Raw genomic sequence first — 13,674 nt, 5'->3', positions numbered from 1 at the left:
GTGAGGGGTAGGGCTGGGGCTGGTGCCCAAGGGGCTGGCTGAGGTGACAGTGAGAACCTGGCCAGGCCGCCTGTAGGAGGAAAGGGGCCGTGACTCCTGGGCCGTCCACTTGAGGACCACCTGGAGGAAAGCAGGGGGGAGAGGGAGCTTTCTCCATGAATTTCTGTGAGAGGTGATGGCTGCCAGCTGGTGATACCCAGCAGGTGCCCGGGGATGCTTCGAGGAATAGCCTGTCTCCCCAGACCTGGAGCTGGGTGGAGTGTCAGGCACTCGGGTGGCACTGTGCGTGGCAGAGCTCTGAGAGCCGCAGTGGTGATAGGGGAAGGGCACACAATAAGAAGAGGAACTCAGTTGTTTAATAATTTTCACCTTACTAACCATAGGTAGGCGGTTTTCTTACCAACCCTGGGGAATTGGAGGATGTGCTGTAAGAAGAAAAACAGACCTGGTAAAATATAAGAGACACATTTGGACCCCGATGGGTCCATTGCTCAGAAAAGAAAATGAATTTTGAGAACAGACAGAGGACAGGGCGGACTTAGATTTGGTTGCTGTGACTGGACTCTGACCCCCTCCGGGAGTTTCCCTGAGGAATGCTAACCATCCTCCGGTCCCAGGGTACCAGGAACGGGCTGAGCTGGGTTTTAACATTGACAATTAACTACCTTATTATCGGACTTTAACATCCTGGAAGGAGACACAGACCACAGACCCTGCAGCTATTCCACCATCCCCCTTCCCCTTGCACGCAGCCTTTCTTCCTTATCCCTAAGTAACCAGCCGGTAGTAGGAGGTGCTGGAGCAGATTTCCATGGATGACCAGCCGCTCTCCCATACTGCCGGCAGCATTGGAACAAACACTCACATATGATTTAACCCTGTCTCTGCTTAATTGGCTCAAGTCGTGACAGGCGCCTGGACCCGTGAGTGTCCGGTTTCAGTGGTGCCCTCCATAAGAGGTGTGTGCCAGAGGGCATGTCTTCATGGTCAGCGCTTTCCCAGGGGCAGGGGCTGAAGGGCACCCAGGCTCCCAGGGGACAGGGTGCCGTCTAGACTCCGCACGACATGGGGAGGCTGACACATCTCTCCATGTGTGGGTTTTAGTGTGGTCTGACTTTCTGTGTCATCGGGTGGTCACTTTGGCGATGTGGGCAGCAGTTTCCTGAAGTTAGCTGGACTCTGCATCCCACCGCCCCCTCCCTGGAATGAAGGGGCAGCTGCAAGGTGGGTCCCTGTGACATAGGCAATTAGACAGATGGGAGCAGAGTAGGAATGAGAGGTTCAGGTCACCACGCAGAAAGCCCTGGGTGCCTAGCAATGGGCAAACTGGGAAAACAATTGTTTTAGGCTAGAGCCTGATCCCCAGGGTGACCTCTCCTCCCCTTTCATATCACTGGTCATATGGTTTATACCCCCTTAGAAAAGGAACAAGGGGGCCGGAGAATAGCCTCATATGACTCCCATACAATCCCTCTAACAACCACTCCCTTAAGCATTAAGCCCTCCCAGGACACTGAGGTTCTGACCCGAATCAAATAATCTTAGGAACAAAGCTTCGGGTCTGTTGCCACAGAGACAAGAGTTTTGATCAAACTAGAGATAACAGCCAGGCCCGGAAAAGCAGCAAAACTAGATGAAGCACCCTGGCTGATCTCGGGACCAGCTGCAATGGCTAATGACTGGCTGCCCTAGCACCAGCCAAAATCGGTAGAGACCAGGGCCTTGAAAGGACACACCTGGAAAGCTGATGAATATTCTATTGAGATCCTCCCCTGAGACCTCCAGATATAAACCCTAAGGTGAAGGACCCAGCACTCTCTCTAGGGCACACCTGTGCCTTCTTCCCCAGAGCAGTGTCTCTCTCTCGCTCTCTCGCTCTCTCACTCTCTCTCATCTGCACCTTTCCTCCACCTTCTTTCCCTCAAGGCACGTACTTTGCCTTTCTCTCTCCTAAGTTCCAAGGGCCCTCCTTCTGCCTCTGTAACTCAGTTTCCTGAGTCCACACAGCCCACCTGGCTCACTTCCTCTACCTCTGTGACTTCTAAATAAACTTTCTCTTAAATCAGAGTTTTTTACTCTGAATTCTTTCCTAGCCGAACTCCAGGGCCAAGGTCTAACTTCACCATCAAGACTGCAGTGCCCCTCCTCCGATGACTGCCTTCTTCCCCCACCACCTGAGCCCAGGCTTAACCCCCAGCAGGGACAGGAGGAGCCTTCTTGAAGCCAACTGCCCCAGAGGAAAGACTCACAGACACTGGGCACCAGCCAGACAGGTGACACAGACTGTTAGAAACAGTGGCATTGGGTCTACTACCCAGCAGCACCTCGGTCTCTGTATGAAAATTGTCGACCACTTGGATTCTGCATCAAACCCAGCTCTCCAATCAAAAGCAACTTGATTCTGGGCAGTTCTCTGGGTCTTTCCCATGCCTGCATTTATACTCTGCAGCCAGCTAGACCTGTCCACTCCTTGGGGATCTCAGATGGCCCCCACTTCCTGGTAGACACCTCACTCTTAGCTGACCACCCACACTTTCTTTGGCTGTTCCCAAGTGGTCTGGGTTGCCAAGCCCTCACCAGCCTACTCCCTCCAGACCCTCTCCAGAGTGACTGTGGCCTCATGCTGAATAGTGTCCCAAGCCAGATAAAATACCCCAGGTGTAATCCTAGCAGAGGAAGCATGAGCTTATGTCCTCCCATATTCTGGGCCCTATACTCCTGCTGATGCAGCCTAACAATGAATCCATTTTTCTTTCAGGTGCCTATTCATTGCTAATTAGCGATGAAGCTGGTCTTGACCATGTACTGGGCTGTCCTTAAGCTCTGGAGGGAGGGGGGCTAGTGAGAGGCTCCCCACTTGGCCTGGCCCAGCCCAGAGGCCTGACTCTGGTGTAGGGCACCCAGAGTCTGTGGTTCATGATCAGGGCTCATAAGTCAGTTCCTGGGATGCTCACCATCTGTGCCTCTGTTGCTTTTCTTGTCATTCCTTCAGGGATCCTGTGAAAGCCCAGCTGCCAGCATTGTGCTGGAGCCCCACCAGGCAGGAGGAAGATTGGAGAGCTGGGTTTGATACAGCTACAGACTGGGAAGGAGCAGCACCTCTAAGGGCCAGCAAGGTGGGGCCCTGTGCATCCCTAGGAGGTGGACAGGTCCTTTGAGAGCCGAGTGTTTCCTCCGCCGCCAGGAGACCCTGCAGAGGCTCCATAAAGGGCGGCTTTCCCCCTCCTGCTGCTTTAATTTCCTCCACCCGGTGAGGACCGAGGCAGGCCCAGCCCAACCTGTGCAGGTATCACAGCCGCTGCCCCTCCAAACGCAGAGGAGCCTCCGAACCCTTAACACAGGTTCCAGGAGGCTACTGCCACCTGGGCAGAGTTAAACTTCCGATCTAGTGCTCTTTTCTGGTCCACACTGGCCCTCTAGCCATCCCTCTCCTTAGTCTTACAACGCTGGGGCAGGGAGGGGGGATGGCACTGGAGCCAAGTACTAGGCCCAATTCTGCCTGTTCTCCTGATCCCCAGATCTGGCCAAGGACAGGACTAGACGTCTCTATGCAGTCCGGATAGCCTGTCAGCACACTAGGCAGTTCCTTGGAAAACAAAACCCTCGAGGTTCGGGCTGATAGAAGTCAGAGACTGGAAACTGTCCCCGGAAGAGCAGGGCTGTGATGACAGCAGGCAGGGTTGTGGGGGAGGGGCACCTGGAGGACCAGAGTGGGTGCAGACACATGGAGGGACTGGCTGGGATGAGAGGAGTGGAGAGTTTGGGGAGCACTGGATGGGGTGAGCATGGACCCTATCCCTGAGCCAGGGGCCTGCGGGACTGCAGCAGCCTCACAACTATGAAGCCAACCCTGCCAGGACGTGGCCACCGTTCTCACTCCCATGACAGAGCTGCAGAACAGGGCAGGGAGGTTGTTTGGTGCCCAAGGACATGCATGTGGGACGGGACGAGTTGGCCTTGGAACCCAGGCCCGCCCCGGACCAGTACCCACAGCAGCCTCTGGAAAGCGCTGGTTGTTCTGACTTGAGTCTGGAGGCCAGGGAGGTGCAGCCACAGCACAAACCTGCCTGGCTGGGCACCCAGCCCTCGCCTCCACCAGGCAGGGCTCCAGGCTTTCCTGAATGAAGCACGGGATTGTGTCCCCTCAACAGACCCCAGCCACCTCCTCATGGTCCCACTCTCCCCACCCACCACATCTGGGCAGCCCCTACGAGGGGCCCAGGGATCCTGGCCTGCACAGTGGGAGGACACCAGGCCGCACACTCCACCAGACTTCAGATGGGTGGGCAGCAGGTTGGAGGGCCCTAGAGAGTGACCAGGGGAGATGCCCCAGCGCTACCACCTCCCACTGTGCAAACGTGGGCAGCGCACAAGCCCTGTCAGGATCAGCCCCAGTGGACAGCTTTATTCCGCGCTCAGGGAGGCAGCAGGACCCAGCAGGTATCCACCCCACCCCAATGCCCAGGTATACCAGGCTCTGGACACAGCAGGTGGGCAGCCCCATCCCAAGGTCCCCGGGGAGGCCTTGCTCAGGCCTCAGTCCTTTTGACCTTGCCCCGTCTGTATTCCGTCTCAGGGATGGGGTTGTTACCTTCCAGGCTCTGTGCCTGGGTCATCCCTGCCCAGCAGGCTTCTTGGAGAGTGTCCACACCCATGGTGAGCTCAGGGCCCATCCTGTGGCTCTTCACCACTGGTCACAGTCCTCCCCCCACCCCCAGTAGGCAGCACCTCCCGGAGAGCCCTGGATCTGGTCCCCACACGCCTGTGTCATCTCCTAGGCCAGAGTCACACACAGAGAGTCCTGGCTCTTGTGAGCCTTGGCAACGGGAGCCCCGGCTAATGCAGATGCCTCCTGGAACTCCTTGGTCATGTAGTAGTAGCAGATGGCGTCCAGGCAGCAATTGGCATCCGAGACCTTGCTAGTAATGTGGAGGGAGTCCTGAATGACACAGGTGCTCAGGCCCGTGGCCAATCGCCATGTCAGCACCACATGCAAGGGCAGGAAGCAGACCACGAACACCACCAGGTTCGCCCAGATCATGCAGGCAGCCTTCCGGGTGGCCTCCACCTGCCCCACGTCGGCAGCTGGCCTCTGGCCCAGGGCAGTCACCACCTGCAGAGAGCAGAAGACCAGCACGGCCAGCGGCAGGTAGAAGCCCAAAAGGGAGAAGACCACGGTTTGGGGGTTTTGCCGGGAAGGGTTCCAAAAGCAGAAGCCACCCTCTTGATCCTTCAGGACCCAGCGAAGCAGCAGGGAGCTGACCACCAGCACCCAGAGTACTGCACACACGGCCCCGGCCTGCTTCGGGGAGCGGAGCCCGCGGCCATAGAGCGGGTGCCGCACAGCCACGTAGCGGTCCACAGCGATGGCCATGATCAGGCTGATGCTCATGTACCTGTTGGCCAGGTAGATGCCCTGGGAGAGCTGGCAGAGCACCGTGTCTTCGGCGTTGTCCTGATTCAGGGAGAAGAGCATGAAGGGCAGAGTGCAGAGCAGGCAGAGGTCGGCCACGGCCAGGTTGACCATGTAGATGTGGGTCTCTGTCCACTTGCGCAGGCGACAGCAGAATACCCAGAGCGCCAGGCCGTTGAGCAGCAGGCCCAGCACCAGCAGCAGGCCCAGGTAGGCATGGAAGATGTGTGTGACCAGCGGGAAGCTGGTGATGGGGCAGGTGCTGTTGTTCATGGTCCTGGGGCTGCAGGAAGGGAGCAGGGATGAGGAGGGCGGGCAGCACACGGAGCTCAGGAAATGGCAAGGCCCTGCCCATCTCTGGCCAGGGATGAGCCCCCACCCCATATCCAGGAGCCCAAAACTCACTTTCCCAAAGAAGTCATAGAAACCATAGGAGCTCTGAGGCCCCTGCAAGCCAGACCCCTGCCCGCTGGAAGGTGGGAAAACCAAGGCCTTTGGAGCCGGGTGGGCCCAATGTGGCCTGGTGAGCCAGCCCAGGCCTGGAGCCAGACCCTCGCACTCTCTAGGGCAGGCGTCCTCAAACTACGGCCTGCGAGCCACATGCGGCCCACCGAGGACATTTATCCGGCCCGCCGGGTGCTGCTGCCTGTCCTGCTTAGCAGCCGACTCGTCCCGGGCCCGCAGTGCGCATAGGAATTTGTTCATAGTTTTTTTTTTTTAAAACTATAGTCCGGCCCTCCAACGGTCTGAGGGACAGTGAACTGGCCCCTGTTTAAAAAGTTTGAGGACCCCTGCTCTAGAGTCTAGGGCCCTCCTCTCCCAGGCCCTGCCTGCTGCTGGGCAGAGAGGAAGGCAGAGGAGCTCACTGCCCACCTCCAGTCCAGCCGATTCAGCTCTCAGGACAGGGCACCCGGAAAGGGCGACTCTAAGGAGGGCCCTGGACGCAGCCTGCATGGCCTCTCCTCCCGCTTCCCGGTCCTACATTTGACCCACTCCTGCACCTCAACAGGGTGGTCAGCATATACCCCACCTGGCCACTCCTGGCAGCAGAGGTCCAGACAGCAGGGGCTGTGGCTCAGGACAGCTCCCCAGAAAACTCCAGAAGTCTGGTCTTCCTCCTCCTTCCTGCCTGCCCTCCCTCCAAGTGTCCGCTCACCCAATCCTGTTCCCTGAGGCCCCCCGCCCAGGCCCCATCTGGGGTAGGGAGCCCCTTGAGTCCTTGTGGTCAGAACCCTGAGGGAGCTCTGCGCTCCAGGCCCAGACCGGCCTCACAGTGGCACTGGGTGACCTTGACCCCATCATCATCATCACCAGAAGCTCCCACACAGCCTCCCCGCCCTGTCTATGCTGGCCTCTCACGCCCCCCAAAATGCCTCACCACGCAGGGCAGGAGGCCCAGGCCCAGCCCACCAGGGCCTGAGGACCTGGTCAGGGTCCGACCTCCAGGTGATGGCACCTGATGCTGAGATGGATTCTGGATTCACCCTGTGCTGGGTCAACCTTGGAGCCCTCAGGGGGCTGCGCTGCTGGTGGGTGTCCCATGTGGTGGGGTCATGGAGCATGTGATGAGGACCAGGGCACCATGCCTCCTCCCACCACCAGGAACACGGGCCCTCCAGGTGGGGAATGGAAGAGGGTCAGTTTGCGAAGGGGGTGGGGTGGCTGGGCCAGGCTGGGTGGGTTGTTCCCCCTCCTTCCCCGCTTCCCTCCTCCCCCCCCCCTGCAGGAAATACTCAGCATTTGCAGAGCCATTAGGTTCATTAGCGCTGGCTGGGCCCCCTGGGAGCCTCCAGACACAGACCATTAGAGAGGCAGTAGCAGGTTTCAGCCAGGAGCAGAAATATTCCACTGAGTATGCCATCCCATCCCTTTTGCATTTTAAAATGGCACATTTGCCAGAAATTACAATTTCATGCATGCTTTTCCCGTATGTGACATCCCTACATGCCCCGTGATCTCACTCCTCGTTTTTGAAGGATTCTTGTTGGTTCTTTCTGAGATACCTCATTTTGTCCAGATCCTGAGTTCCTCAGACCATGAGCTAGACCAGGCTCTGTGGACACCCCAAGAACCCACTAGAACCAGCCGCTGGGATCCTTCCTTCCTACCCACCCTACCCTCCTAGCTACTCCCCACCCAGAAACCCTGGTGAGCTGCCAGGCCAGCTTTGTTAGGTGCCCCAGCCCAGAACCCTCAGAACCTACCTGGGACTACTACTCCGGGCCCCTCATCTCTGTCCTCTGGAGTCATCCCAGGAAAGCTTGGGAAGTCAAGGCCTGGGTCCCACCCAAATGGCCTTGTGTATCCCTGCCCATGCCCAGCCCCAGCATGGGGACATATGTCCAGGACAGGGACCCCCGCTGGCCTCCTGCCCAGACATGCAGGACCGTCCCCTTTAACAGACACTGTGGTCGTCCCCGCAGAAGCGCATGCTCTGAGTGCTCAGCTACAGGGGCCCTGGCGTATCCGGCCGGGGGAGGCAGGCATGGGAAAGGGGAGCAGGCTCAGCTTCCTCTTCAGTCTGCTTTCTGCACAGGAAGCAGAAAGCCACCTTGTGATTTGCACCAAGATGCCTGTGCAGTCACCGTCAGAGAGACCTATGCGTGCACTGGGGCTGCTCTCCCCTCCCCCCTCCCCAGCCCCTCTGTCTGCCAGCCCCAGACACTCCACAGTTGGATCTGGGGCAGACAGTGGTGCCTGGGCACTGTACAGGCCTCTGGAACTGGGACCCCACCTAAGAAACACCCCAGGATCCAGGACTGGCATGTGTGAGTGAAACAAAAGTTGCACAAAAAAAGGCGAGGATGGAGGATGTGAATATATACAAATGCAACACGACTCAGCCATAAAAAGGATGAAATGTTACCATTTGTGACAAGATGGATGGATCTTGAGCATATCATGCTAAGTGAAATAAGCCAGACAGAAAAGGACAAAAACCATGATTCCCTTCATATGTGGGACATAAAAGAAAAAGCAACAAACGAACAAAACAAAACAAACTCATAGACACAGACACCCAGGCGGGGTGGGAGTGGGGAGAAGAGGAAAAGCGTCAGATGTGTGGTGACAGAAGGAGACTAGACTCCGGTGGGGAGCACACACTAGACTCAGGGGTCGGCAAACTCATTAGTCAACAGAGCCAAATATCAACAGTACAACGATTGAAATTACTTTTGAGAGCCAAATTTTTTAAACTTAAACTTCTTCTAATGCCACTTCTTCAAAATAGACTCTCCCAGGCCATGGTACTTTGTGGAAGAGCCACACTCAAGGGGCCAAAGAGCCATGTGGCTCGCGAGCCGCAGTTTGCCGACCACTGCACTGGAGTATACAAAAGTTGGAAAATAATCTTGTGCCCCTGAAATTTACATAATGTTGTTAAACAACATTAGGCCAATAAAAAATTTTTAAAAAGGTTTCACAAAACAGAACTCACCGAACTGGCAACACAGAACTGAAATATTTTCTATCTAGTTTTTTAATGCTGGTCACACCCACAAGGTAGATTTTAGTCTCAAATTAGGTGGGAGTCTAGGCCCTGGAGATACCTCGAGTTCCTCTGAACTGCAGCCCACCCTCATGGAGGGGGGTCCCCTTTCCAGACCTGCCCCTCGGAGCTCCTCCATTAGGACACTCCCCTGAGATTCCAAGCCCCATCACAGTCCTGGCCCCTCTCTGAGGTCCCCATCACAGCCCTGGCCCCTCTCTGAGGCTCCCCATCACAGCCCTGGCCCCTCTCTGAGGTCCCCATCACAGCCCTGGCCCCTCTCTGAGGTCCCCATCACAGCCCTGGCCCCTCTCTGAGGTCCCCATCACAGCCCTGGCCACTCTCTGAGGTCCCCATCACAGCCCTGGCCCCTCTCTGAGGCTCCCCATCACAGGCCTGGCCTGGCTCTGAGACCCCAGGCCCTGAGGTTGGCACTGACCTGCAGTCAACCTCGGTTTCCCAGGCTGAGCCGTCTCCCCCACCCCTCAGGCTGCCTGACTATAGCCCTCCTTAAGGCAGGCAGGCAGTTGGCGGGCTGACGACAGCAGAGTGGGAGTGACGGGCTCCCCGCTGCCTCTGCCCCAGCCCAGAGCTGCCTGGGGAATTTCCAGAAAAGGAAGTGGGAGTGGGCACTATGTCGACACCTCCAGAGAGCACACGCACTTGCAGCACCAGAGGGTTCCCCCAGCAGAGGCATCTGTCCCAGCCCGGTCCCAGTATCTCTGCCCCCACCCACACCCTGGCAGGAGGGCCTCCTGCTCACTGCACGGCACCCTCACACGCACAGGCACGCTGACGGGTGACCACCAAAAGGCATGGACACACAGCTGCTCAGGGCCGACTGCCTGCCGGCTGCTTTACCCGGCCTGCTCCTTCTCCTCTCCTCCTCAGAAGCCCTTCCCAGGCCACCCCTGCTCTGGTCTCCGCACTCTGAGCCCAGCGTGGGGAGCGGCCCTTCCTTTGGACCCCCACTGAACACCCTGCACCCTGAGGGCAGGGACTTTGTCTCCTCAGCTTCCCCCACCAATTGCCACCTGCAGCATCTCTCTCTATACAGACTGCTGGGAGCCCTCCAACCCCACCCCTGTCCATTCACAGAGGTGGAGCTGAGGCCTGAGTGGGGAGTGTGGCCCAGCCTCCTGCCCCTGGGACCAGTGCTCCTGCCCAGAGGCCCCTGAGGAGGGCCCTGTTTCATGCCTCTCCTCCACAGTCGCCAGACCCAGGTCTGACAAGGGCGGGGGCGGGGGGGGGGGTCTCTCCATGGGCTCCTCCTGACTCCCCTTTCCCCCTCCCTGCCTGGCCCCCTCCCAACCCAGTTCTGACACCCTCTCCATCTGTTTTTTTGTTTTTTGTTTTTTTTTTTTCATACAACTTGTCTTTTGTACAGTTGACCCTTGAACAACTTGGGGGTTAGAGGCAACAACCCCCACACAGTTGAAAATCCACATATAACTTTGACTCCCCTCAAAACTTAATTACTAGTAGTCTCCTGTGGACCAGAAGCCCTACTGATAACATGAAGTCAGTTAACATATTCTGTATGTTATATGTATTCTTACAATAAAGTAAGCTAGAGAAAAGAAAATCATAAGGAAGAGAAAATACAATATTTATTGAAAGAAATCTGAGCGTAAGTGGGCCCACACAGTTCAAGAGTCAGCTGTACTAGTCCTTAGTCTTTGCTTGTGACCGGGACCCCGCCTGCCCTCGGACAGGTCACCACTGGGCACAGAGTAGCGCCTCAATAAAGCGTATTAACCAGTCAGCGGCCCTGACAGCGGGAAGAATCTGTCCAGTGACCGTGCCAAGGACCGAGCAGGGTTCGTGGCTCCCAGCAGGTGCCCCATAAACATTAGCTGGCCGCAGGCTCAGAAACATCTGCCTGGCCCTAACTGGTTTGGCTCAGTGGATAGATCGTCGGCCTGCGGACTCAAGGGTCCCAGGTTCGATTCTGGTCAAGGGCATGTACCTTGGTTGCGGGCACATCCCCAGTGGGAGGTGTGCAGGAGGCAGCTGATCGATGTTTCTCTCTCATCGATGTTTCTAACTCTCTCTCCCTCTCCCTTCCTCTCTGTAAAAAATCAATAAAATACATTTTTAAAAAAAGAAAGAAACATCTGCCTGGTGGGAGGGAGTACCTGCCCCCTGAGCCCTTCCCCATGAGCCGGCTCCCTCCCTGTGGAAGGCCAGCTTCCCAGAGTCTGAGAAGCCTGGCCATGCTGGGCAGGCTTCAGGTGCTAGACCAGGCCCGTCCCCTTACTCCTGGGCAGTCTCACAACCACAGCAATGGTCCTTTGCCGAGGAGGACAGGCGAGGGCAGCCTCAATGCTGCTGCCAGCATCCGCCAGGGGTTGGAGGCCTCCTCCTGTGCCTGCCACCCCTGCTGCAGTCCCAGAGCCCTGTCCTGCTTCCATCCTGACTGGCCTGGGAGAGTCCATGTGACAGGCTTGTGGGGGGGAGTTGGCACAGATCTCAGGGAGGCTCCTCCTGCCCCATTCTCTGAATCCTTGGGGTCAGAGAGGAAAGGGCTGTTGGGCTGTGAGAGACAGTCATGAGCTACGTATGCATCACTGCCCTAGGTCCACGTGAACCCTGGAGGGAAGGGCCCCGGGAAGGCTGGGCCTCTCCAAAGGAGCCTGCTGGACGTGTTCATGGGCCAGCCCAGCACACCCTGCTGCCAGCCTCGCCCTTGCAGCAGCCACCTCCCTCCCTTGAAAACCTGCCACCTTGCCACAGGGCTTTTTCCTGCCTGTCCCCCTGCATAGGAGTCATCTTCGGCCTCTGAGAGCCCACACGGCTCATTCATTCATGCACTCAGCGAATGAGTCTGAGCATGGACAGGTATCACTGAGGCTAAGAGTGGGCACAGGAGGGGCAGGGGTTGAGGGAGGCCCCCAGTGGCACACCCTCAGGGCCTGGCTGTGCCTGAGGTTCCCCTGGTCATGAAGGGTCATGAAAAGGTCATGTGGGGAGTGTGAGAGCAGATGGGCCTGAGAGGTGCATTTGGGGCTGCCTATCCTGGTCCAGACCCCCATCCTCACCCCACAGAGTCACAGACACACACAGGCCCAGTGAGGGGAGCTCCCACAGCACCGCCCTTCCCTGCTCCTCCTCGGGCCCCTCCCTCAACAGCTGCCCGAAGCACCTGTCACCCCAGACTACATGCCTCAAGGCATCTGGACACCTGCAGATGACAGAGTGCCCCTATCAGCTGGCTGCGGCACCCCACCTACCCGGCCCACAGCTGGGCGGGGAGCTGTGCAGCGAGACTATTGCCGGTGCTGGCAGAAGGCAGAGGAAGCTCTGCTGGGCGCTGACCCCGAGCCCTCGTCACCCCAGGTTGGCTCACTCACCCTGACAGCTGCTGTTTCCCTCTTCCTGGCTGGCTCCCCAGGACTGCCTGCTCCGGTTCTGTTCTGTGGCTGCATGAGCCCCCTGGGACCCCTCCCGGCAGCGGCTGAGGGGGGCCTCGGAGGCTGCTCCGTTTCCCTGTCACATGGGCAAACGCCAGAGTCCTGGCTCCTCCCAGCCTCTTGCCCTCTACCCTCCCAGGCCTCCTTCCCCGGTCTCTATCTGAGGCTTCTCTGACTGGGAGGCTGGCCGCTGGCCCCACACCAGGCCCTGCTCCTGGACAGGCTGCCTTCCCACAGGGCCTCGGCCATCAAGCTGCCTGGTCTGGATCCTGGCCTCTGTCTGCAAGGCACCCCCCACTTCCAGGAGGCCATGCCTCTGCTCAAGAACCTGCTGGGCTCCCCACTGGGGGACAGGAGTTGCCAGGCCTGCTCCTGGAGAGGCCCTCAGGCTGCAGGGGTGATGGTGGAGAGCCTGGGTTGTGATTGCATCTCAGCACTGCTTGCAAGTCAGCTGTGGACCTCCAGCAGCTGGATCCAGAGCTGAAGGGCATGTCTCCCTTTTTGAGGACATGTCTCTCTGTGAGGGGTTCCCTGCCCCTGCCCCCCGCCCCAAGGGCAGCAACCTCCAGCTTTGGCTGGTTTGAGCCAGTGTGGGGTAGACCCAAGAAAAGTTAGCTTACTCAGCAGCCTCTCGAGAAACACTTGCTGCGTTCTCATGCCCCCCTCCCTCCCCAAGACGGTTGGCCTCTGACACTCACTTCCCCTGGACATTGGGCAAGATGCCAGCTAATAGAAATGTGAACACACTTCACAGAAAAGGCGATGTAAAGGGTTCATTAAAGATATGAAAAGATCCCAACAGACTCACAAAGCGAGAAACATAGATTAGAAGTGCCTACAGTGGCATTTCCGTCTCGCTTGGGCAAACGCCAGAGTCCACAACACTCAGGGGGATGAGGGAAAGCTTCAGACCTCTCCCGTTGATACTGAGCATGGCAAATACCCCATGGAAGGGGGTTCGTCATATCTACCAAAATTAGAGATGCGTGGCCTTTGACCCCATAACGCCGCTCCTAGAAACCCATTCTACAGGCAGGCAGAGGGAAAAGCTGCTTCAGAGGCTATTCCCCATGCATGGCAGGGTCGCAGCAGCCCAGGAGCCATGCCAGCGTCTGTTCCATCCAGGCCACGGAGCAGCGGGCAGCTGGAGGAAGGGAGGAGCCATCTCAGTGGCCATCACCACGAGGTTATCTCCAAGAGGTTCCGCGAAGTAAACAAGGGTGTGGATGTTCATTCACTTATTTGGGGCCAGCTGGTTATATTTTTACAAATGGAAGTATAAGCCATCAAGTTTGTTTTCAATTAAATTGTGACCTGTGGGGAACAGGTGGATATGGGGTGAGGAAGACAGGGGTAGA

At 57.5% G+C, this 13,674-nt stretch overlaps 1 protein-coding gene across 2 annotated transcripts; it reads right to left on the bottom strand.

Annotated features, from left to right (window-relative positions):
* Positions 1-4,378: 4,378 nt before the first annotated feature.
* Positions 4,379-12,395, bottom strand: GPR35 (G protein-coupled receptor 35). Of its 2 annotated transcripts, none has more exons than XM_080668744.1 (2): positions 12,257-12,395; positions 4,379-5,696 (listed from the first exon to the last, which is right to left on the bottom strand). In XM_080668744.1, the coding sequence occupies exon 2, from the start codon at positions 5,684-5,686 to the stop codon at positions 4,775-4,777; it is 912 nt and encodes a 303-aa protein (XP_080524870.1). In that variant the 5' UTR covers positions 5,687-5,696; positions 12,257-12,395; the 3' UTR covers positions 4,379-4,774. The 2 variants fall into 2 exon arrangements, with proteins under 2 accessions (XP_080524870.1, XP_080524871.1); XM_080668745.1 differs by lacking the exon at positions 12,257-12,395 and adding an exon at positions 7,618-7,830 and having other exon boundaries at positions 4,381-5,696.
* Positions 12,396-13,674: the final 1,279 nt, after the last annotated feature.

Source organism: Plecotus auritus, assembly GCF_963455305.1.
Source record: "Plecotus auritus genome assembly, chromosome: 5".
NCBI lineage: Eukaryota > Metazoa > Chordata > Mammalia > Chiroptera > Vespertilionidae > Plecotus > Plecotus auritus.
Note: the sequence above shows the minus strand (reverse complement) of the source record. Positions and strands in the feature narration are given on the sequence as shown.

Excerpts from the sequence above, each read along its gene's own strand:
- GPR35 (XM_080668744.1), bottom strand. The coding sequence starts at position 5,686 with ATGAACAACAGCACCTGCCCCATCACCAGCTTCCCGCTGGTCACACAC.